Source organism: Malaclemys terrapin, chromosome 7, assembly GCF_027887155.1.
Source record: "Malaclemys terrapin pileata isolate rMalTer1 chromosome 7, rMalTer1.hap1, whole genome shotgun sequence".
Classification (NCBI taxonomy): Eukaryota; Metazoa; Chordata; order Testudines; family Emydidae; genus Malaclemys; species Malaclemys terrapin.
Genome location: NC_071511.1, coordinates 60,553,492 through 60,577,279, shown reverse-complemented (window position 1 = coordinate 60,577,279; position 23,788 = coordinate 60,553,492). Strand labels below are relative to the sequence as shown.

Below are 23,788 nucleotides of genomic sequence, written 5' to 3'. Positions count from 1 at the left end.
AACAACTGAGTATGTATGGAATCTCCTTCCTTAGAGGTTTTTAAGGTCAGGCTTGACAAAGTCCTGGCTGGGATGATTTAGTTGGGGATTGGTCCTGCTTTGAGCAGGGGGTTGGACTAGATGACCTCCTGAGGTCCCTTCCAACCCTGAGATTCTATGATTCTATGATTCTATGTGCAGGATGTAGTCCTTGAGACTCCCCCAGCTCTGAGCACCTGGGCTGGGGTTAAAGGCAAAGAGGACATGAGCTTCCACAAGGTGATGTTCTGGTGTAACCGTTCCTGTGGGGGAAGAGCCTCCTAGTTCATGTACACAAAAGAATGAAAATGCTGAAGGGACAGGCAGCAGCCAGCTGCAATTTGTAGGCAGGGAGCATGTGCACCGTGTGAGCACATCTTGTAACAGGAGGCAGGAGGTGCTGTCCTGAGAGCATGGAGGATAGATGCACATTGATCTGATTCAAGTAAACAAAACCATCCAACCCCCACCCTGAAGAGAACTTCCCAGCCAAATCACTCATCCCACAGTGCTGCAAACCTTCCACCTTCGGCAGAGAGCAGCCAAAGCAGAATGCCGAACCACCTCACTCAAATGACAAAACACGCCCCCTCCCTACCCCTATTCCAACCCCTTTCCCAAATTCCCACCCTGGCCCCGCCTCCTCCCCTGAGCGTGCCACATTCCTGCTCCTCCCCCTCCCTCCTGGAGCATGCAAACAGCTGTTTGGCAGCGGCTGGGCAGGAAGCACTGGGAGGTAAGTGGAGGAGCAGGGACGCGGCGCACTCGGGGTGGGGAGGAGGAGAGCGGGAGGAGGAGGGGAGCTTGGCTGCTGGTGGGTTCAGAGCACCCACTAATTTTTCCCCGTTGGTGCTCCAGCCCTGGAGCACCCACAGAGTCGGTGCCTATGCGACCCGCATGTTTGAGACCCCTGCTCAAATAGTTCTACTTACTCAGAGGACAGATGAAGTTTGTCTGAACACATTACATCTAACAGCATCTTCAGTAACTGGTTTCGGAGCCAGATTGTCTTCCCAGATGTTTGGCTTAAGGCTACAAAAATCAGAAGGAAATAAAAAGTAAAGAGGAGACAAAACACGTGTTTCCAGCACTTTGATGAACAGCCTTGTTTGTAGCCAATACAAATATAATTGGTTGTTAACTGGGTGGAGTGAAGTAGGTGCGAACATTTGGAAGTGGGGATCCTGTCACTGTAAGCACTAGTCATTTCTGAGTTCTGTTCCCAAAGCCCTATCATGAGGCATGTTTAAAACTACACTGGACAAAATGCTGGATAATGAATAATCTGCAGGGAACAATTCTAGACTGGGTGGAAGAGAAGGCTGGAATGGATGACTACAGAGGTGTTTTTCCACCTCTAAACTCTGTGCATTGGCACTCAGGCTACCAGTGTCTCCATAAAGTATTCTGTTTAGGGTGACCAGATGGGATGAAGAAAATATTGGGACACGTTGGGAGGGGGGAGTCCCACCTGTGGAGCAAAAAAACCCCAAAAAAACCAGGAATGCAAAATATTGGGACAAATTGCGTCCCGACCAGACATCGGTCGGGATGCGGGACAAACGCCTAAATATCAGGACAGTCTGGGACGTCTGGTCACCCTAATTCTGTTGCTTGGATGTGTTGTATCCAATAGGATCTCCACTGGGACCACTAATAGGACGAAAGTAACAGGAAGTCGAGGTGGCTGGCTCTCCCAGCAGTCAAGTCAGACACAAATAGGGTAGACATTTAAAAGATGCATGGTTCCTTGCACTGGAGAATGCACTTGCCCTTGAGAATGCACCTTCACCCACATGGGACTCCAGCACAATGCAAAAACTATAGCGGGCCAAGAGCAACAACCACATTTCCATGGAATCCTGGGCGGGAATTTTCATCCTTTCATTCCATTGTTTTTAACCCACAAATATTGATCTCTGTGAAATTTCAACCAAATGGACATTTCTCTCCCTGGAGACTTGCGAAAACCAGCACTTGAGGGGCTTTTGGTGCAGTGACCAAGTTCTGCCAACCTAACTGCAGGAGAGATATCTGAGAGGGGAAAGCATAACTAAGCACGTCACCTGGCTTTAGAACAGACCTTCCCAGACATGACTGTTCTCTGTCTCTTTACTACTCCCTGTGCTGTTCAGAGTAGGGCCCTGACCCAGCAAAGCAATTCATTTTGGACACACGAGTAGTTCTGCAGCATATCCCGAGGTCTGCCCTTCCTGCACTCCTTCCCCCTGTCCCCACCCTGAGCACAGCCCTAATGCATTTAGGACCTGCCAGGGGGATGAGGGGCAGCATCTATCAGAATTCACTCACCAAAGGGATCTCCTTACCTTCTCCTGGCAGATCAGAGATCCCATCCAGGCATATCTGACTTTCATCCACAGAAGAGGGCTTTAAAGTGTAAACAAGGAACAATCCAATCCTTTCAGAGAAAGAGGAAACCATTTTTGGTTAGCAGCATTGCCGACTATCACTATTATACTGTGAGTCTCTTGATAGTTGTTGCCTTTCTTAAAGCTTCAGCTCCTGGAGTCATGGGATTATGTGAGAATCTCAGCTTTCATTAATAGAGTATGTTTCTAGCCCTTGTGGAGAAAAGCTTGAAAATGTGACCCCCTAATGACTCAAAAATAGAAGGCAAATAAAAACGATCCCCCCTTTTAAAATAAAATTCATGATTTTAAAGTCAGTTTTGTGATTTTGGGGGCCTGATTTATGATTTTTGAACCACTGGATTTGATAATATTGGGTTAGCAATGCTGCTTGTGCCATGTGTCCGTGTCCCCTTGGGAGCTCCCCTCATAGCGTTTCTGAGCGACACCTCACTGGCTTCCAGGCATGCAACACCCAGCATGGAATCTCTAGCAGCCTGACAGGAAGCAGCTGTGGCAACCCCTTTTCACTTATGAAATGCCTGAATTCCATTTTCCAGTTCTCATCATAAATGGATGACTGTTACACATGCACAAAGCAAGTGAGTGCAGTGCCATCATCTGATTCTGAGTGTTGTTCCCTACAGACTAAAATACCACACTACAGGAACACTCCAGACACTACAACGTACTATAGCATTCCCCAGGTTCGGGACAGTACAGGTCCCCTGTTTTTTAACAATGCTCAGGGCCTGCTGCACTAGCCACTTTCCTGGAGGCTGTGAGACAGGAGCTGTCCTTATTTGCTCGCACTGCACAGTACCATGCAGATTGCCAGATCCAAACAATTAACAATAAATAAAACTTAGTAAGTTGCTGTCCCCCTCATCTTTAATAAAGAAAGAGGCTACCCATGGAGACTGCAGGTCCCAGCATGCAATGGTGCATCTGGACCAGAGCGATTTCATTAAAATCAAGATGGAGCTTTGAATTTTGGCCTGTGTCATCTCGGTGGCCTGCACCCCTATGCGTGAGGGTTGTGGACAGCACCGGATAAGTCTCAAGACAGAGGCTGACCAGTCTGAGCATGGGCTATCAAATACTGCAGCATTGTGTTTCAAGCAGCTCTTTCCTCAGACAGCAATCAAGGGTTGGAATTCTCTTCTCCAGAAGATCCTGTCTCCACAAGATTCAAGAATAAAATGGCCAGTTGGACACCATCCAAGCAATGGGATCAGACACCCATCAGCCTGGGACCAGTCTGCAGTAATCTTACCTACCTTGAGTAGGTCGTCCAACTGAGGTCTATGGGGCTACCTGTGCTATATTCACTGTAAGGGTCACAACTTAGCCGGGGTGATTCTCACTCACTTGAACGGGGCTGAATTAAATGCTGAATTGGCTGTCAGGGGAGTTTTCCCCTATGATTGCTTGGCAGGGATCTACAGGGATTCTGTCTTTGTCCAGAGCACAAAGCAGGGCTGGATGAGGCGGGTGTGATCACACAATAGGATTCCTATGCTTGTAGGGGGACTGCTCACTTATGAGCTGAGAAAATACCGCAAGGTCGGGGTTACCTAAGAATGTCTTTGGTGTTGAAATAGCCCTGCAGCAGGTGGGAGAAGATGGTACAGATAGTGGTGACTCGTGAGCAGCTGATCTCGACGTCGTTGAGGAGGAAAACTAGTTTGGGCACCATTTGCATCTGGTAGGCGACTTTGGCATTCCGACATCCATCTCTGCGTCAAAGCAAGAGGAACGTTAAAAGCCTTTACTGGAAAAAGCCAATTCTGCCGAGTTTCTGCTAAAAGGGTTCTGCGCTCACTCTTTATACCACGGACTTCTGACGTTGCCTTGGCAACCAATCAAAACTCTGTCAGACAAATTGAATATGTGTCGGAGATGGGGATCTGAAGCCTTCTCAGTGTGTTCCTCCCCCCGGTCTTTCCCCGGAAACGGCCGCCTTTCAGTGAGTTCAAACAAAACAAAGTTATTGACTTGGAAAGCCATGAATTAGTGGAAATAAATGCTGTTCTTGTAAAACTCAGCAAGGGACATCAGACGGGATCGTGCATGGCTTTTCAGTGCCAACAGAATGGAATCTACAGGCCACATTGAGGCAGACGGTCTGTCTCACCCGTGTCTCCAAATATATTTAACTCTATCGTAGAGCTGGTCGGGAAATTATTCTTTCTTCTGTGCAAATTTGGGATGGGGAAGTTGTTAAAAATCTCAACATTATTTGGTCTAAATTTCAGTTTTAAACCTGAAATCTTTCATCAAAAAAGATTTTTGTGGCGTGAGGGGGAGAACTTTCGCCTTTGATTAAATTAAAATGTTTTGACTAAAAGTTTTTTATGGCAAAGATGTTTTCAACCAGCTTCATTATTTTTAAAAAATCAAATGAATAAATAGACATCTGGCTTTCTATTAGGAGTTGTCTGCAGTGTGCCCAGCATACTTCGGGCACTGAATAAATAACCAATGAAAAATAATAAGCCATCTTCTCCCTCTAAAAGTTGAAGATATGAAGAATTCTGACATTAAATTTATCTGCCTTTGAGGGCATTGTCATCCCGAGATTTGCACTGCAGAATAGTGACTGCTCCAACCAGTCCTTACAGATGTCATTCTCCAGAGCAGTTGTGTTGCATAGAGCTAAACTGAATTACTAAACTCAGTCATCTGGACTTGTTTCTATTGAACACATGAAAAACTTCCGATCTAGTCTAACCAGGCAAGATGACCTTTCTTTCTCTAAGTGCTATGGGTCTCAAGTACTCTGCTGGTGTAACCTCACTAAAGTCAATGCAATGTCTTCAGCCAGGAATTTGGTCCTATGATTCTACGACATGGCCAACAGAACCAGTAAATGAAAGCTTGGATTTTCACAGGGCTCTAGAAAAGCTAGTTGCCTGCCATCTTCCATGGATTTTCAATGGGATCTGGGCACATAACTCTTTTAGAGACATTCAAAAATCCCAGCCTAAGCTTATTAGTTTATCCCGTCTCTGCCATAGATGCCCACTATGTACCTTGAGGGCTGCAGGATCTCCACAAGATGTGAAAACAGGGCAAGGTCGAGATTTTCTGGTGCATTTGACCAAAGCTGAAAGACAAATGAAACCAGAGATTTCACAGCTTCTTGAGTTCAGCTCCTTTTTCTCTACTGACTTGAGATGAAATAAGTTTTTAAAAAATCAAATGTGTTTCTGCAGCACATGCCTTCATCCCGAGATCTTAAAGTGCTTTACAAACATTAGTGAGGCCTCATAACATCCACATGAGGTAACAGAGCGTGTCTATTACTGATGGGGAAACTGAGGCATGGTGCTATTTGCCTACAGTGAGTCAGTGGCAGAGGAGGAGAACAGAACCCAGGAGTCCTGGTTCCCACTTTTTCTGCTCTAACATCCCCACTAAATCCATTTGGTTTAAAAACAAATCAGAAAATATGCAACACACACAATCTAGTATGAGCCAATAATGCCTGGAGGAAGTGTGGCCCAGTGTAAAGCACACTGGCCTGGACTGAGTAGATTTGGGTTCTGACTCTGTCACTGATCTGCCATATAAATGTGGGTGAGCAGTGCCTCAGTTTTCCCATCTGTAAAATGGGGACAACAATACTTCCCTTTGTAAAGTGTTGTGGATGAAATGTGCTGTATAAAATATAAGTATTATTATACCATGTAAAAGCACATGGATTAAGCTATGTTGGAAAAAAAAAAAACAAATACACCATAGAGTACATTTTTAAGTGAACTCACAATGACATTTTTCAATTTGCATCAAGTGTTTCTTGGATTTAGGAGAAAAGGAGTAAAATAAAGCACAAAAAATGAGTATTTCAGAAATATGGAAATACAGAAATGATTGTGGAGAGAAAATATATCCAATTGCACAGTGCACAAAAGCAGGCAAGCTGCAGTTTACACCCAGAGAATGAGCTTCCATAATTGCTCTGACTGACATCCCCTAAAGAGATCTGCCATGAATCTCTGAAACACATACTTGTGCAGCCCTGACTAGGGACTTTTGCAGAACCTGAGATCATGTAGTGTGAGCAGAGTAACACCAGAGTGCAGGTGCTTTAGAAGAGAGCTAAAGAACAACTCTGGAGGCCCTATAAAGATCCTCCTACCACATAGCCTGGTCCAAGAACTCTACAGATTCAGCTCAGAGGCATGTGGACTGCAGCAGGACTGTGGGAGCTGGCCTGGTTAATGCTCACAGATGCAGAAGTTTCCCCCTTTGCAGGGGTTTTCTGTGGTCAGAGTTCTCGGTCAGAGTGCAGGACAAGGTGGGTTTATTGAATGAGACTTTTTGTGACAGGTCCAGTAGAGCTGAAACCCTTTGCAGGGGAGCCATCTTTTCCAAAGAACAATTCCACACTAAGTGAAGGCCTAAGTGTAGCCTGAGCCTGAATTGCAGGGCACACATAGTAACACACTCAGCCAATCTGGGACTTTCACCTTTTTCTCCCAGGGGAAGTGCCTGAGGAGCCATCCCTGGAGACATTTAAACAAGGCTGGACAAAGCACTGGAAAACAGATGGCAGGCACCAATCCTGTTTTGGTCCAGTAGGTGGAGAGGGGTGGGAATGGAGGGGATGAACTAATAGGTCTCTCCCATCACTAATTTCTATGAAACTGGATTCACCCCATGTGAGTGCATGATAGAAGAAATTCACCCCACTGTCAAGATCCCAAAGCAGGGCCCATCCAGCACATAAGCCCCACTTATGGACCCAATCCAGGGTGGTGCTGACAGCACCACCCAGCAGATGCTCATTTACTCACAGAATGCATCCCTAAGCCCTGATTTCAGTGGTGTATAGAGCTTTGTATGGGCCCTCTGCCTTGGGGGGAATTTCACCCTACAGGCAGGTTCCATGCTTCAGAGTAGGTGACAGTCTCTCAGATCAGGGTACTTGGACAAATGATGATGGGGTGGCAACACCAACAGGACAAGCAATTAATCTCCAGCCCATCTCAAATTACAAACATACTATTCTGGATCTGCTGGCTGGAGCGAGACATAAAAATAACTTACTCTCCTTGGGGGACTCTAGGGACAGACCCAAACTGCACTGGAATCCAGACTTCAAACACCCCATCTCTGGAAGGCACTTATATGCAGGGTTTTAATTCAGACCCACGCTGGATAAGTTGCAGCCTTCTCATCAGATACACCAGTTCAAAAGGTGCTGCCACAGAACTAAGTTTATACTCTAGAGCCTCCTTTAATATAGTTAAGGGAACTCATACAATATTAGTAGCTTTACCTCAAAGTTACTGAGAACATATTGGAATGCACCATAGTTCTTTATAGTCGAGGATTCCAAGCCCAGCTCTGCCGTGCCTGCTATGGAGAGCACCAGCTGTAAAATCCTGTTGTTTAGCAGTTTTGTCTTCCTCTTTAGTAGATACGCCAGGAGCTGAAAAGAGTTATTGTGCATTCATTGAGCCCAAAAGCTGTAGAGAGCACAGTAGAAAATACAATCTGCCTCACTGACCTTATAACATATTATGCAGTGTTATTACTAAATAAGACACGCACAGCACACTCCAGACACAGTATTCATACATGTATGTGTATTATTCATACATGCGGCATACACTGTGCATAAGACTGAAGCTTCAAGCAGTGAGTGAAGTTTTTAATATACATTGAAAATGTGCAAAAAGAACAGGAGTACTTGTGGCACCTTAGAGACCAACAAATTTATTAGAGCATAAGCTTTCGTGGACTACAGCCCACGAAAATGTGGGGGGTTGTAATTGGCAAGCTGGCTTTTCAGGAGGAATTTGACAGCAGAGCAGGAGATTTTTTGGATAAGAAGCAGCAGGAAGGAGTGAAACACATGTAAACTCATGCTGCAGGAAAGTTACCAAGAACAACATGTGAATACACATGGAGAACTCACTGCACTTACTCATGTTATTAGTTGTTTGTGAGAAGAGCAGATCAAAAAATTCAAATTTCAACTTTTTTTAAATGAGAAACAGGGACATGTTTCGGTGAAAATTTTCTTGTTTTTCAACCGGGTCTAGTCGTGAGTGTTTGAGTGATCACTGCTGTATCTGAAAAGTGTTCAAGAAGCTCCCAAGTTTCACAAAAGTTAGAAGGAAGGATTATTCACCCAGAAATATGCACCAGAAAGTGTGTACGTGGGTAATTCACCATTGATTAGTCTCCCGTTTAGAAAGCTTCAGCAATCCAATGAGAGAGCAAAAAGAATTCCATGTGACACAGGTAACCAATCATGTAGACTGAACAACATATAGCAAAAAGTCAAGACTCCAAAGTCTGACATTTATTTTCACAAACTGGCGAACACTTACAAATAATGAAGACAATCACAGGAATTGGGATCAGATGGGAAAAATGAGCTAAATCCATCAGCTCATTCATTCACAATGAATAATTCAGCCAGTTCTAACATTCATTCAAACACTGCAGTGTGTGTTTCCAGATCCAGGGGGCCTCTCTGTTGCTCTTTTAAAGATGCCTTCTATGCGCAGTAGGACTAATTTTTTAGTGAGATCTCTCTTTAGCCTGGGTGACACCAATCATTTCACTTACCCAATGACACACTCCACTGAAACTGCAGACTTGCACCTGATTTCCACCCCAAACTACTATAGAATATAGATCTTCTTCTTCCACAAGCTGGGCCCCAAGTTAATTCAAAACTCTGGGAGCCAACCCTACTTTCAAGGTTGCACAGTACCAAAAGCTGAGTTTGGGGCAGATCGAATGATACATTCTGAGATGCAGACTACATTTTTGCCTCAGCCCAGTTCCTAGCAGACAAAAGACCCTCCACCATTATCACTAACCGTCCCAATTACTGGCAGGCTCAGCAGAGAGAAGTCAAGGACTGCATAGGCCATGGGGAAGGAACAGAGCTCTTGCCCTAAAAGCAGTTTTCCGGATTAGGGTTGAAGTATGCTGGCAGAGGGCAATATGTGGGGGGAGTTTGCACAGCTGCTGCCTCTGCATTACCTGCTCTGTGGCTAAGGTCTTAATACAATGGCCAGTGTGACACCTTCCATTACCGTAACAAGTAAGTGAAGACGCTGTGAATCTTGTGAAGACTGTGAGTCTCATTGGCTGTATCTGGGAGCGAGCCCTGCCTGGCTGCTTTCACCAGCAGCAGCTGAGCTGTGATGGAGATGATGGGCACAGGATTTAGAGCTCAGTCTTGCAGGCCTTACTCTCAGGCTTTCCCTGGAACTAACTTTAAGGGCTGTAGGCTTTTAATGCCTCACTTCCATTGGCTGCAATGGCCTTTGGGCCTGGCCCTCAGAGAAGTAGAGAACACATAATGCAAGTGAGGTGAACAGCACCTGGAACAAGAAGGGCTCGTTCTCACCTGGTATCCGCCAATGTGGCTCATCAGCTTCTCACTCATGGGGCTGCGGTTCAGGACGGAGTTCAGGACTTTGACTGCGGCATACATTGCATGGTCATCCTGGGCCATGGCAATGAGGCCTAGCAGAATGGCTGGGCCCCCAATAAAGTTCAGGCTGTTGGCTGCTGGGCAAGACTGGAACACTCGTACCCCTGGGGAGAGACCAACAGTTACTGTTCCATGAACCGACATGGAACAAATCTAGAGCTGGACATTAATGGGCACATGACTGCAGTACAACAGCGACGCCCTGTTACCATGCTGCGTCTCTGGGCAGGGGAGAACTTTCATCCTGAGAGTGGACTGCAGTAAATCTCTGAATTCTGCTGCATCTGAAAGGGAGGGTGGTGCATTTGCTTTAACAGCCCAACCGAGAGAGAGATGGGTCTGAGCAGCAATGCCTAAATCTGGATCAGAACTCCAGAGAAAGCCAATCTGCAATGTTAGTCCTGGCCATTATTGTCAGGGTAGGGGCCAGCCATGAAGCTGAGTTCTAGATCTGAATCTCTCCCAAGTTCAAGGTTATTCTGAGCCAGGGTTTTGGTTTGGGCTCATCTCTAAGAAAACCTACAGCATAAGAGAGATGAAGAGAAATGAAACTGCAAGAGGAAAAGGTAGAAATGCCATTAACTGATTGAGTCTGGCAAAAGGGCTCATTATTCTACAGCATGTGACCGTGACATTATTCCCAATGACACCTATGAGACTTTGGAGCCACATCCATTACATATATCTGAACAAGATCACTACCAAACGCCTTGAAGCTTAAGGCATTAGAGGCAAGTTATCCCCTCAGATACATGTACATGCCGGGGTCCCACTGATTACAATGGGAGTCCTAGGTACACATTCCAGGACAGAACATATAAACGTCTGAAGATCCAGTCTGACTAGCCCCAGCTCTCATGCTCTACTTTTCCATTCCCCAATTTGTACTTACCAAATTGGCCCACAGCCACCGATCCAATAGTTCGTAAGGGACCAGAGAGGTGTCCAGCAATGTTTCTAGCCAGGAAAACTGGTGTTGAACTATCACGAGAGATGATCCCCATCTAAAATAGACCAAAAAGACCTTATAGGAAACACTGTTGGAGGTTAAATTGGGGGTGGGGGAGCAGAGGAGGAAGCAAGGAATCAGGGATTATATATGTTTGGGATTATTTTAGTATTTTTAGACTACGATAGAACATTTCATGTACAAAGATAAACTGTTGCTCAAAATGGATAACACAAGGGGATTCAAAGTCAGAACTGCTCGTCCAGCCCAAATATCTCCTCCAGCTCTGCCACACATGCCCCTTACTGTTCCTATTGTGGGTACTGCATTGGCAGGGACTCAGAACAGCAATGCAGATAGCCTATAGTACACGCTTCAAACCCCAGGGACAGCTGAGTGAAATGAGGCACCCACTGAGGGAGTGCACTCCCCCTTCCAGGGCCAGCCAGGCGCTCACAATCAGACCTGCCTGGGTATGATCAAGGAGGTCCCTGCCCCACTGAAACAGGAAAGGCAGCTGAGCAGCAAGGGGAGGACTAGAGGCCATCCAGCTCACAGGGACTAGTCAGACCAGGCTCAGAGACTTTGCTGGAGGATGTCGAGTTGAGGTGTTTGTAAACCTGACTGCTGAGGAGTAAGGGCCTCTCGGCCTGTTTTACAAATGTTCCCTCTGTGAGACTTTATTAAAGGGGACATACTCATTTGGATTAGTGGGTTTGGTTTTGTTCCCCTGGCATCCAGGGGCACACTGGCACAGCCCACCCCCTCACACAGCCTTAGGCATGAATAACCCAGCTTCTGTCATTATTTCAAGGCAGGATTTTAACACAACCTGAGCACTGTCAGAGCTCTATCTGTATCTCCCGCTCCAGCTAAAACAAAAACATGGCGAAGATGGAGTTCAGGTCAAGAGTGCTTGCCAGTAACTTAAGAGTAAAAAAGCCTTTGGAAATTAGAACTAAGGTATCCAAATATCTATATTGAGCCCAGTGTTGACCCTACTCAGATCCAAAGCTGCTCCCTCTGGATTTAAGAAGCCTTCTGGGAGCAAAATCTGGGAGTGGGAGGAGGAGTCTGGACTAACAGAGAAGGGATGTGCACTCAGGGAAGCTACCTAAGAACCATAGACCTATAGGATGTGGGAGGCTAAGGAGAGCCTGTGGGGTGAGAAGCCCTGTGCACATTGGGCTGAGGATGAGGGAAATCCTGAAGAACTTAGCATATCTGTAGAGCTACAGGAGTCCCCGGGGAGGTTAGTCCACTACTCCCACACTGCTGCCGTGGGCTGCAGCTTCCTCACAATTCACTGCACTCATAGTGGCTCACGGATGTGATGCAGCACATCCTTCTCCACCATTTCCTGGAGTCTCCACCACTTCCCTTTCCCTTGCCTTTGGAACAAAGAGGTTCTCCTGGCGGAAGACACCACCACATCTAACCCCCTATGCATGCAATGGTTCGGCTCTGTACCCATTTCTGCAGGCACTGGTGGTGGTAAAGGGTGTGTACACATGCAGAGTCTGCTGCCATCTGGCTCCCCTGTGTAGGATACTGCAGATAATACCCCACCTGATGCCTGTGGGTGAGGGGCTTGAAGACTGTCACTGAAGAAATACCGTAGTATCTGCACTTCACTACCTCTCATTGGACCCCCCTGGGGGCTAGACTGTGGCTGGATGTTGGGATGGTCAGGTGTCTCAGATGCAGAGGCATGAGCCAATCAAGAGTTTTCTGCTCCTGGCATCACTCCAGAGCAAAGTTAAGGTTGTTAGAGAGCTTTAACTGTGCATCCCTTACTTTGCCATGTCTGCATTTCTTTTAAGAGTAACTTGTATCCTGAACCATGTGAGTTTGTAACACTTCACTTGGGGATAATTACAAAATACCTGTAAAGCTTTTAACCCCTAAGTTAGCGATATACACTCAATTTCAACTCCAGTTTTAACAAAAACAAATTTTTGTCCAGGAATTTTCTTGTTGATAAAAAATTTAATAAGTGAGCACTCAATGAGATACTAAAAGAGAATGCTACCATGTGACAGTTAATGGATCAAAGATTTGTAACAACAGACCTTAAATCATTTAAAAATTACAGTCATATGACGTAACCCCCAGGCCATAAACCAACCACTAATTGACTGAGATCAAGAAAAAAAAAGTCTCCTATGGGCAGGTTATTCCATAATTTTGTTTTATGAAAATTTTGCACCTTCCTCTGACGCATGTGGTGCTATCGCTGTCCGATATAGGGTACTGGATTAGATGTACCATAGCCTTGATACATTATGGTGATTTTTGTGCTCCCGGTGTTTTTATGATACTAATATTTGGTTTATTGGACAAATGCACAAAGGTGACAACTCCAGTTTTTTGGTTTTTAGATAACATTTTTTAATATTGATCTGCTCTAGGAATTATTTGGGGGGAAGATCTCTGGCCTGTTATACACGAGGTCAGATTAGATTATCACAAGATGATCCTTTTTAGCCTTGGAATCTATTAATAGACCTGGATGAATTTTTTTCGGCAAACAGAAATTTTGCCAAAAATGCATTTCTCAGGGCTCCAAAACTACTTGGGGTCCAATTTAGTAAATCGTTTCAGCTGAAAAGAATATGACTTTTCAAAAAAAAGGTCAAAATGGGGTTTTTTTGCAGTTTTTAAACAAACCATTTCAACCTTTTATTTTGTCGTGCTATTTTTGACACATAACGACATTTTACTTAGAAAATGTCCTTTTAAAATGTCAACCATGATTTGAAAATATTATTTCAAATAGACATTTGAAGCATTTCATTTGACCTGGCCAACTTTTTGTTTGTTTGTTTGTTTTTCGTTTAATCAAGAACAACAGGAAACAATTCCGTTTCCATTTGAAATAAAAGAGGGTTTTTTTATTTTTCGGTTTGACCATCAAACCCCAAAATCAATTGTTCGCTCAGCTCTAGTTGTCAATTACATAGCAGCCTTTGGTGCACATAGTGTTTAAGAAGACAAGTTTCCTCCTGTAATGCAAATTGGTTTGAATCTCCTCCCACTTCCTTCAGTGCAAATCAGGAGTAATTCCGCTGAAATGAATGGATTTATATTAATGTAAATTTGGTGTATATGTGAGGAGACTCAGATCCAGGAATTCAGGGAAAGCACCAGAGCGAGGAAGTTATAACAAAACCAGAGACTTTGCTCCAAGAAAATCTGAATGCAAAGGTGCCTGTCTGAAAGCAAAGGAAGAGAGCCTGTGACCTCTTTGGCGATCAGCCGACCGTCCACTTCGTTGTAGCAGCTCTTTATGTCTTGGATGGTGGTGGTGGTTGAGCAAATGGCGTTGATCCCAAATGAAATTCTCTCCTCTGCAATCAAGGCTGTGAGCTGAGGCTCTTTGGAGTCATCATTAGCTAAAACAAGAGAGACTTTTAAACACGTGAGCAATTTCACATTCTCGGCACATGAGACTAAAATAGGTAAGTGGATAAAATGTGAGGGAGAAGGGGGTGTTTAGAAAGGGCTCCGCTTTGATCTAACCAGAACCACAACTGGACCTACATCTTTGCAGAACAAAGGCTGGCGCTTGCCAGCATGGGCACCAGTAGGAGCTGCAGCTTTCTCCCCTGGAAACTGCTCTTTGTAGATCTTACCACCAGCATCTCCATGAACCCAAGAGTTGAGAGCATGACACACAGTGCAGGTTTCATTAAGGAGGTATCTGTCGCTATATAATTATTCTCATAGGATAAATCCTTGCTTCTCCACATGGTCCAAGTAAAGAGGCTGGGCAGTGGAACCACTCCATGAAGGACTTTCCACATCCACCTGCTGAGAGCTGGGGAATGGTTTACCCCATAGCAATTATACCCTGTTCTCCAAGTAATTCCCAAGCCCTGTGCTGGGAAACTGAGTCAGGTCACTGGGTTCCCAGATCTGATTACACCTCACTTGTTGCACAACTGTCTCCCCCCTCTTGGAGAGAGGAGGTGGTGCATCATGGCAGTCACGTGGCCATGGAGACTCATGGGAAATGAAGTCTGGCTGGGGATCCCAGTCTATAGAGGAGAATGGGAGCACGAGACTCCCAAACAACAACTCCCATAAGGCACTGCTGCAGAATCAAAATATTTTGGCTTTTGGCTGAAATATTTTGATTTTCAGGCATTCAATTTTTTGACAAAAAAAAAATCCAAGTTTTCCCTAGAAAGCAGACATTTTACATGGAAAACATTTTGTTGTAAAAAAACCCTCAATTTTCCATTGAAAACTAGTTTTGATGAAAAATTTCACCCCGCCTGTACCCTTTGCTTTAGGCTGCAGCTTCAGCAGATGGGTTTGTTCCACTCTTTTAAAGTGGGAGAAGACATCCCCAGCCCACTAACTTCCTAATGCAGAGGTGGATACACTCAGCAGTTGAACAAGCAGCAATCAATAACTAAAATGTACTGGAGATGCTCTGTCTGCCTGTTTAATAATTGAAGCTAACAGTATACTTTAGTTAAAAAGCTTCTTCATTAAATTGAATGCAACTTCATGCTCCCTGCCTCCCGCTCTCTCCCCCACTGTGTTGCACCACTCTCCTCTGAGGGCCTGTGCAGCTAAGGAGATTGCTGTTTCCTTTTCTGCTATGTTTTTGTCTAGCACTGCACATCCCAGTTACAAAGGTTCTTCCTTAATATCTGCTTCACCCAAACTGGAGTCTCCATAAATAACAAAATGCCCATAGAAAATGAAGAGGGTTGGTCCTGTAGTCAAGTCACTGAGCTGGAACTCAGGAGTTAGAGCTCTAGTCTGGGCTGGGGGAGATCGGCATTCAATTCCGGCTCCACCACAAAAATCCCGTGTAAACCTGGCCAAGTCACTTAGGCCTGGTCTGCTCTTGCAGCAGTGTGTAAGGTACACGCCCCAGTGAAAAGCAGGCTGCTTCCACACTGTGCATATAGCTCCATGGAGCAGTGAAAGGCTCCAGCAGCAGAGGGAGGGGCAGTGAAAGGCTCTGGCAACAGGGGGGCAGCAGGACTCTATACTGTTAAAAACAGCCATGTAAATGGGGGAGGCACGTCTGGGGCGTGTAGAGAGTCATGCAGGGTATACATGGTGTCTGGTGTCTTTGTACTCTTCTCGCCTAAGCAGTGCCTCACCATCTATGCTGCGATTTATACCCATGTTAGGGGACGTGTAGTGTCTGTACTTAACATGCCGCTGACAGTGTAGACATAGCCTTAGTCTCTCTCGGCTTCAGTTCCCACGGATCACATGAGGATAGAAGCACTGACCTACCCAGCGGGTGTGGGGGGAGGGGTTCTGAGGAGAAATACACTGACAATTGTGAAGCGCCCAGATACTATGGTGATGGGGGCCATAGAAGCATGACAGATCGATCAATCTTAATTAATTCTTGACTCTGTCACAGATGCCCTGGGCGAGTCACTTAAAGCCAGATTTTGAAAAGTATTTAGGTGTCTGAAGATGCAGATAGGAATTCTGACACTTTTGAAAACCCCACTAGGTGGCCTAGCTCTGTGCCTCAGTTTGCCCTGTAAAATGGGGATAATTATACTTCATTCCTCTCACTCTTGTCTGTCCTGTCTATTTAGATCGTAAGGCCTTACTACACGTACACCCAGTGTCCAGCACAATGGGGACCCATCTTGTTGGAGGCCTCTAGGCACACCGGGAATGTTAATAATGGATGATAATAATAAACCATGGCAGATGCCCGGTGTGGCACGTCCGAGTCCCCGCGTACCTGGAAGCTGCACTGCCTGGAAGTTACTGAAGTACCGGGGCCCAAGCTTGTTAATCACCTCCACAGTTTCCCCAGAGATCGACTCTTCAAACAAGTATGTCGGGCCCAGGCGCCAAGCCAAGGAGGACTTCTGTTTCCAAATGCGGGGGGTAGCTATGTAGCCATAGATGTCAACGAAGGATGATGGTTCCATGGAAATACTGCTCCCGGGTAAGGGCTGTATGTACTGCATCTGCACCAGAGAAAGAATTCACTTGTGTATCTGCGGAGCTGTAGGGCCTCTGCCCAGCAAGATACTGTCTGTCCTCATCCCCACTGAAGTCAAGGGGAGTCACAGTTGCTCTGCATGTGATGTCACAGGATCAGGTCCTTAGTTGGTGAAAATCCCAGTTACATAAGGACTGACATTAACACAAGGGATCACGCTGTTTCGCTCAGAGATCATGTAACTACATCAGACTAAATTCGTTCCTGGTGCAATCACACTGACTTGAGCTGTTTCCACTAGGGATCAATTTGGCCCATTCTTTTCAACACTTAAACTAGGCTTTTGTAACCTGGTCACCTGATACATTTGGTCTCTCCTTCCTGGAACAAGATAACAAGTAGACCCCCAGCGGGATCAATAGTCTCCGAAGTGTGCTCTGTGTGCTATCAGTGACCTACAGAGCACTTGCCAGTGATCTGTGAAGACCTTCTGATTCCCATGGGGCTGCTAAATCACCTCTTTGTTCTCAGCTGCTAAAGAGCAGCAAAGAAGCAAAATCTACATTAAATACTTCCCTGATGCTTCATTTCCATGTCAGCAATTACTATAGTTGTAACAGGGATGTTCAATCATGAGTTTTGGGTTCCTAACTCCTTAAGCAACTTTGGAAATCCTGGTGTTTTCCTCCAAGAATCAGCTGTCACTTTACATGACTATTTAAAGCCCCAATCCTGCAACTTCTTCCATTTGGGCAGACCCCTGCAACTGCACCCCATCAACTTCAATAGGGCTATTTGCCAGGGGTAGATCAAGTTACAGGATCAGGGCCTAGCATTTAATAACTAGTCAATTTTCAGCTTTGATCGTAATCTAGTCAACATTGCAGCTGGGCTCTGAGGAAGGCTAGTCAACCCCAACGCAGCAAAAAAGTTAAGATGCCTTTTTGGACTCTGAGGAGCAACTCTATTGTGCTCCTCTAGATTGTAAAATCTAGACTAAGATCTAGATCGTCTAAAATGTAAAATCTCCTGGGCAGGGATTATGTACTACTCTGTATGCGTACAGCACCTAGCACAGCAGGGCCCTGTTCTTGGTTAGTCCCTCCCCAGGCTCAACTATAACTAACAACTTAAATAATAATTATTTTTAGAGCTGAGATTTTCAAAAGCATCATAGTGATTTATACTTCTAAATCACTTTCAAAAGTACCATCGGGACTTGCACTGCTCAAGGTGTCTTTCTTAAAGAACACCCATCCAGTTCATTTCAAATGTAGTAGAAAAATCCTCTGCCTTGATCCCAGACTTAAACTTCCTTGAGGCCAATGTTCTTTTTTTGAGGGGGTAGATTTTAAAGAAGGATCCAGAATCAGGTTTGTAATGGAAACTGTGTAGCAACCATAACTATAGAGAGGCTACCGCACGTCCAGAATGACCTAGGAGACAAGTTTCAACAATAGGAGCCTAAAGGCTAGGTACCTACATCTACACCAGGCACCTAAACAAGCCATTTTCCCCAAAGTGCAGATCACTCAGCAGCTCCAGTTTACTTCAATGGGAGATCAGCATTTTGGAAAATCTGGCCACTTAAGTGCTGAAATATGGACGTAGGCACCTGCCTATTTTTGAAAAATGTTCAGTTGTAATCGCAAATAGTTTTCAGAGCTTAATGCAGCCTCTATTAGGGTAGGGATATGACCTTTATGGGGCCACATCATCCCAAATCTGCTACTGCAGGATCCTTATCCTTTCCTCTGAAGCATTTGATGCTGGGTACAGTAGGAGACTGGATCAGATTGCTCTCAGGTCTGATCCTGTCTGCAATTCCCATGACACTAAAATCCTGGCCCTAGATATTAATGACCTCTGTGTAATTTTTATTTGTTGCCTGATTTCCTCTTCACTTTCCATATCACGAAAAAAGCATCACCTCATTTCCTCAAGACACGGAATCTGGGCTCATCTCTTATTTACTAAAGCCTTGTTTTATTTTTATTTTGACTTATGATAAACACATTTGCTGTGAATCCTTTAATCCGTTATGATGCTCAAGCCTGGTTTTATCCATGACTTCCAGTCTCATTTAAAAGAAGGCAAATTAAATTAAGTTTTCATTCTCAGAATGGATATAGGTCCCACAAGATGCTGTGGAGACATAATTTTTCTCAAGTATGGGAAAGAGAATATTGGGAATGAAACAGATTGCTTTTACAGGGAAAGTATAACACACAAGCGAGCTTTGCATACATCAGAATAGAGGAGTCAGAAGGGAGAGACCAAGGTTGCTATAAATGAATGACAGTGGAGAGGGGAAGGGATCTAGGGACTGCCTAGAATTGGACGACAGTTTCAGTATGGCCAACCACAAGTGTTTAAAAAGAATCACAAGCAAGTCTTCAACTATCCTGAGATTGACTTAAAATTTTTGAGATTTAAAATAAAATAAAATAAAAAATAAAATAAATTAATAAATTGGTGGTTCTTTTTATTTGCCTTCTTGTTTCTGAGCCTTCAGGGTGCACTGAGTTCAAGCTTTTCCCCACACCCAAAAGGTGAAGAAACTATTTTTTGTAATGAAAGTTGAGACTCTTGTGAAATGACATGACTCCAGGAGCTGGGGCTTTATTAAAAAACAGCTAAATTTTGCAAGACTTGCAAAAAAAAAAAAATCACGTTTTGCAATCCTCTTTCCCCCCATTTTGAGCCATCTTTCTTATTTCATATTAACCCACGTGAACATAGCTCTTGGAAATAAACTGAGTCTATTATTTGAGGAGAAGATCTAGTTCACAGACTGTTTGACACTAGAGCTGGGAGCAGATTGGCTAGTATGCAGGGAATGACCACCTGTGGGATGTGAAATTCAGAGTGTTCCATTGGATGCAGCAGGCAGGGCAGGGAAGCAGTGGGACACACCAAACCCATAGATGTCTGAGATGTAGGGGGAAATCCCATCAGTCTTAGCATTATTGTGGAAGGCTGGGCAGTCACACACAGGATCAGTGTCTCTGCACTGCTACCCAGGCCTCTGCAATCCCAACATTGAAGCATCCGAAATGACTATTCCCTGTTGAAAATACAGGCCTAAAGCCTTTGAATCCCCAACTTGAGATGCCTCAAAAGGGTCCTGAATTTCAAAGGGCAGGTTCTCAGCATTCCTAAGAATGGCCCTTTTAAGGTGTCTCAGGTTGGGCCCCCATAATCACTGGTCACTTTTGAAAATCTGAGCCTCAATCTCTAAGGATTCGTGTGATTTCCGGTGCCAGCCTGAGCATCACGTGCTCCAACGCACACGGACAGCATTGCTCTTTGAGGTCTCCCAGCTGTGGGATTAACAAGACAGGAAGAAACTGACCCAAGAAATGCAAATGACCGGCTGCCAAGCACGGTTTTATCAAGAGAGCCTTTACCTTAGCGGAGCCAAGTATCTGTCCGTTGATATACGCCGAAACAATGCAGTTCCTTTTCGTTTCCTTAGCAACCGTCACTGTGAGGTGATGCCACTGCCCCGTGGCTAGTTGTTGGGTGCAGCTGAACTCAATCTGAGTTGGGGCTGAGGAGTGATTTGGGACCTCCACTTCAGGTTCCATGATGTCTGCACAGGAAAAACAAGCACTTAAGCGGCAGGCAAACAGAGCAGAGGCTGTCTTTTACTGTGTGTTTTCACAAGGCCCAGCAAAATACAGCCTCAATCCTGATGGGGACCTCTGGGCAGTATTGCAATGCAACTAATATTAACATACTGACTGGGAAACTGAGGCACTAAGAGGTGAAGTGACTTGCCCAAGATCACAGAGTCAGTCAATGGCAGAGCCAGGGGTAGGACTGCGGAGCTCCTGGAAAGCAGTGATGGGAGGGAGCAATAAAAATGCCCTAAACTGCTGGAGTCCTTTTATTAGGACTTAAGGTTTCCCTAAGCCTCGAGATTCACATGTATCAGAGGGGTAACCGTGTTATTCTGGATCTGTAAAAAGCAACAAAGAGTCCTGTGGCACCTTAAAGACTAACAGATGTATTGGAGCATAAGCTTTCATGGGTGAATACCCACTGCGTCTGACGAAGTGGGTATTCACCCACGAGATTCACATGGTGTGTGCTGGAGCTGCGCTCCCAAATACCGCCAGCTCTCAAGAATGATGGTTTTTTTTCAACATCCTGGGTGCTGTAAAATGAAACCAATTCTAAACAAGACAAATCCTCAAGTCCTCATTGATTGAGCTTCTATGAAAAGGATCTCTTAGAGGCTGGACATGTTCAGATCCTTTGTATGTGGTGACTGCATTACGGAGACAGGTAAGCTGGTGTTTTCAAAGGTGCCTAAGGGTGCTGGGCACGCAGCTCAATGGGAATCAGGCACCTAACTCCATTAGACTTCTTTGAAAATCCCAGCTGCACAGTACACCCCACTCTCAGTCCCAGCCCCCTTCTCCCATGGATTAATCAGGATCATGTTTGAATTACCAAGCACAGCTCTGATCACTGGATAAGAAGAAATGGATAAATGAAAAACTCAGAATAGCCATTCAAAAATCCGGGAAGCCAACTAGCTGTTTGCTTTGGAAGCCAGGAGATCAGGGGGTGCTCACTGCCATCTCAGTCCCCTCTATGCTCCAAATCTGCGCACGTCCCTCATGTCATTATCAGTGAGAATAATAACAGGCATTAATTTATAAGCTGCACTGTTCCCAAAGACTTCTGGGAACCTGGCACAATTTAGCACATTAATTTAGCATCGTCTCCTCGAACAGCAGAACACTAATGGCAAAAGGGTGGTCATTTTACATACCTAAGAAACCATCCTTGTTGGAGAAGACTCCCCTTCTTGTGGGGAAGATACACATTAGATGTTCGTGCAGGTGCCAGGGTACAGCAACAAGGGGATCTTTATTATCTAATACTGTGACTAGGGCAGACATAGTAATAATACTAGCTCTTACACAGCCAAACAGTAACATACATATACGACTGGACTACAGAATTTCTGTTCTTTAGAAGTAACCTAGAATGACGCATCACTCTAGGTATTTCTCAACAACTGGGACTTCGTAGTCCAGTCACAGTAATACAGCAACATACGAGCAACTCCATAACACCTTCTACCAAACACTGAAGGGAACTTACGTCATATTCCAATACGTTTCAATGCATTGCCCCACAGCCTGACATAACCACTTCTGTAGGGGCTCAACATGTACTTATAAGCCATTACCAACTCTTACTAAGACTAGAGGTGGGTGAAATGTTTTGGCTAAATAGTAAATGTACCAGAAATAAAGTTTTGGGCGAACAAACTCATTTGTGAATAAAGGTTGAATTTGATGAATAGTTTCGGACAAATACAAATGAGAATAATTTTTCTGAAAAACACCTAAACGGTTTTCTTTGTCATTTTCTAAATGAATCCGTTAGACACTTCATTTTGAAAATGTTGCTTCAAATAGATGTTCAAAACGTTTCATTCAACCTGGACAAAATTTTCAGTTTTTCATTATGTCGAGAAAAAAAACCAACAAAATCCATTTTGTTTCAAAATGAACTGATTTTTTTTCCTGTTCAGTGGCCAAACTGAAAAAAAAAAAATCTGCTCAGCTTTAAGTAAGACAAATCAAATGATTGCTTAAATACAGCCAGATGGCCTCTGTTTCTGATGTCAGGTTTGCAGATCCCACCTGGGATAACACAATGCTATTCACACACTGTATAATGGAAGTAGGAGACGGGATCTTTCACACATGTTCACTGATTCTCTTGAGGGTTGGGGAAAGGAATCAGAAATGTAATTAAAAAGAAGAATAAAAGAGCACTCAATGCACAATGTATCTGTTTAATTTGCAATGAAATCTGCATCAATTTCACTCCACTTTCATTCCAAGCAGTACAAAATTCTGCTAATTGCAATAAACTATACTGTCCTAAGTAGAGCACTGAAAATCAGGTGCAAAAAATAGAAGTGGAGTAATAAATAGAACCGATATTAATTCTTGGGTGAGTTCCAGACCCTTTCTACTACTCTTGCCAATTAGAGCTGACCAGATAAGAATTCCACTGGTGGGGGAACTCCCAGCTGGTACAGATCTCGTGTGCCTGGCCACTGAGCCAGCCCCAATCTAATCCCGATAGAGGGGTTGGGAAAGGAGAATGCCAGAATACATATGATTGGTTGTTGTCTGGGATATAACAGAGCAGCCTGGGGGCTGCTCTAACCCACACTGACACTGGCACAGATCCACCCTGAGAAGCAGGGAGATGTAGCAGCTCCTTGTCTTTGCTGCAAGAAGCACAAATTCAGCAGGACGGAGAATCTAGACCACCACCTCTGCCCTGCTAGGATCCAGGATCACACTGACTCACACCAGATGATGCATTTTGGTGTTTGCTTCACAAGCTGCTGACAGTGTTGTACAGCAATGAACTCCAAATACCGTGGGACTCTCTGAAGCAAATTGTTTTGTACCACTCTACAGAGGTCTGGCCTGAGGATATGGGGGAGGGTCAGTGAGATGATTCTTTCAGACATGCCTCAAGCTTACTTGGCTCACATTACATATCCCAGCCAGCAGCACTGCCCAAGGGATCAGATGCACTCTGGCCATGGCCCTCTCCCACCCCCTAAAACTGGACTGGTGCTGGCACAGTGGCCAGACACACCGGCAGCTCCCCCGCCCCAGGGAATTCTCACTTGGCCACCTAGTGCTGTTGATTGTATGTAGAAGGAACACAGGGCTAGGTTCAAAAAGCATTTCGGCACCTACGTTTTAGGTTCCACTGCAATTCACAAAACTCCTGTTGAACTTTGTGCCCATTTCTGCCTCTGGCCTATGTGCTGCTTCCTCCTTCTAGGCTCCTAGGCGCCCATCTCCTGCCTAAGCCCCAGAGCAATTCCCAAAGCAGGGGAAAACAGGCATTCAGCTGCCTAACCCGTGTGCGGGGTCCAGGCTGGTGGGCATGCTCAGAGGTCACCTCCCAGATCGGGGAGGGGAGGAGGACCTCCCTTGTAACTTGTATCCACAATGGAACAGCTTCAGTGGGAGAGACTGAGAGAC

The 23,788-nt window shown here is 44.9% G+C and overlaps 1 protein-coding gene across 3 annotated transcripts in view; it reads right to left on the bottom strand.

Moving 5' to 3' along the window:
• Positions 1-23,788, bottom strand: part of WDFY4 (WDFY family member 4) — a 238,334-nt gene that overhangs the window by 137,571 nt on the left and 76,975 nt on the right. For 2 of the 3 annotated variants that reach the window (XM_054035179.1, XM_054035178.1), the window contains exons 19-28: positions 20,156-20,340; positions 16,539-16,770; positions 14,048-14,199; positions 10,748-10,859; positions 9,769-9,959; positions 7,675-7,827; positions 5,423-5,496; positions 3,965-4,126; positions 2,346-2,437; positions 951-1,050 (exon numbers count right to left, since the gene is read on the bottom strand). In XM_054035179.1, the coding sequence (XP_053891154.1) occupies positions 951-1,050; positions 2,346-2,437; positions 3,965-4,126; positions 5,423-5,496; positions 7,675-7,827; positions 9,769-9,959; positions 10,748-10,859; positions 14,048-14,199; positions 16,539-16,770; positions 20,156-20,340 (1,453 nt within the window). Of the gene's footprint in view, positions 1-950; positions 1,051-2,345; positions 2,438-3,964; positions 4,127-5,422; positions 5,497-7,674; positions 7,828-9,768; positions 9,960-10,747; positions 10,860-14,047; positions 14,200-16,538; positions 16,771-20,155; positions 20,341-23,788 lie in introns of those variants that run through there. The other variant, XM_054035180.1, reaches the window with a different exon arrangement.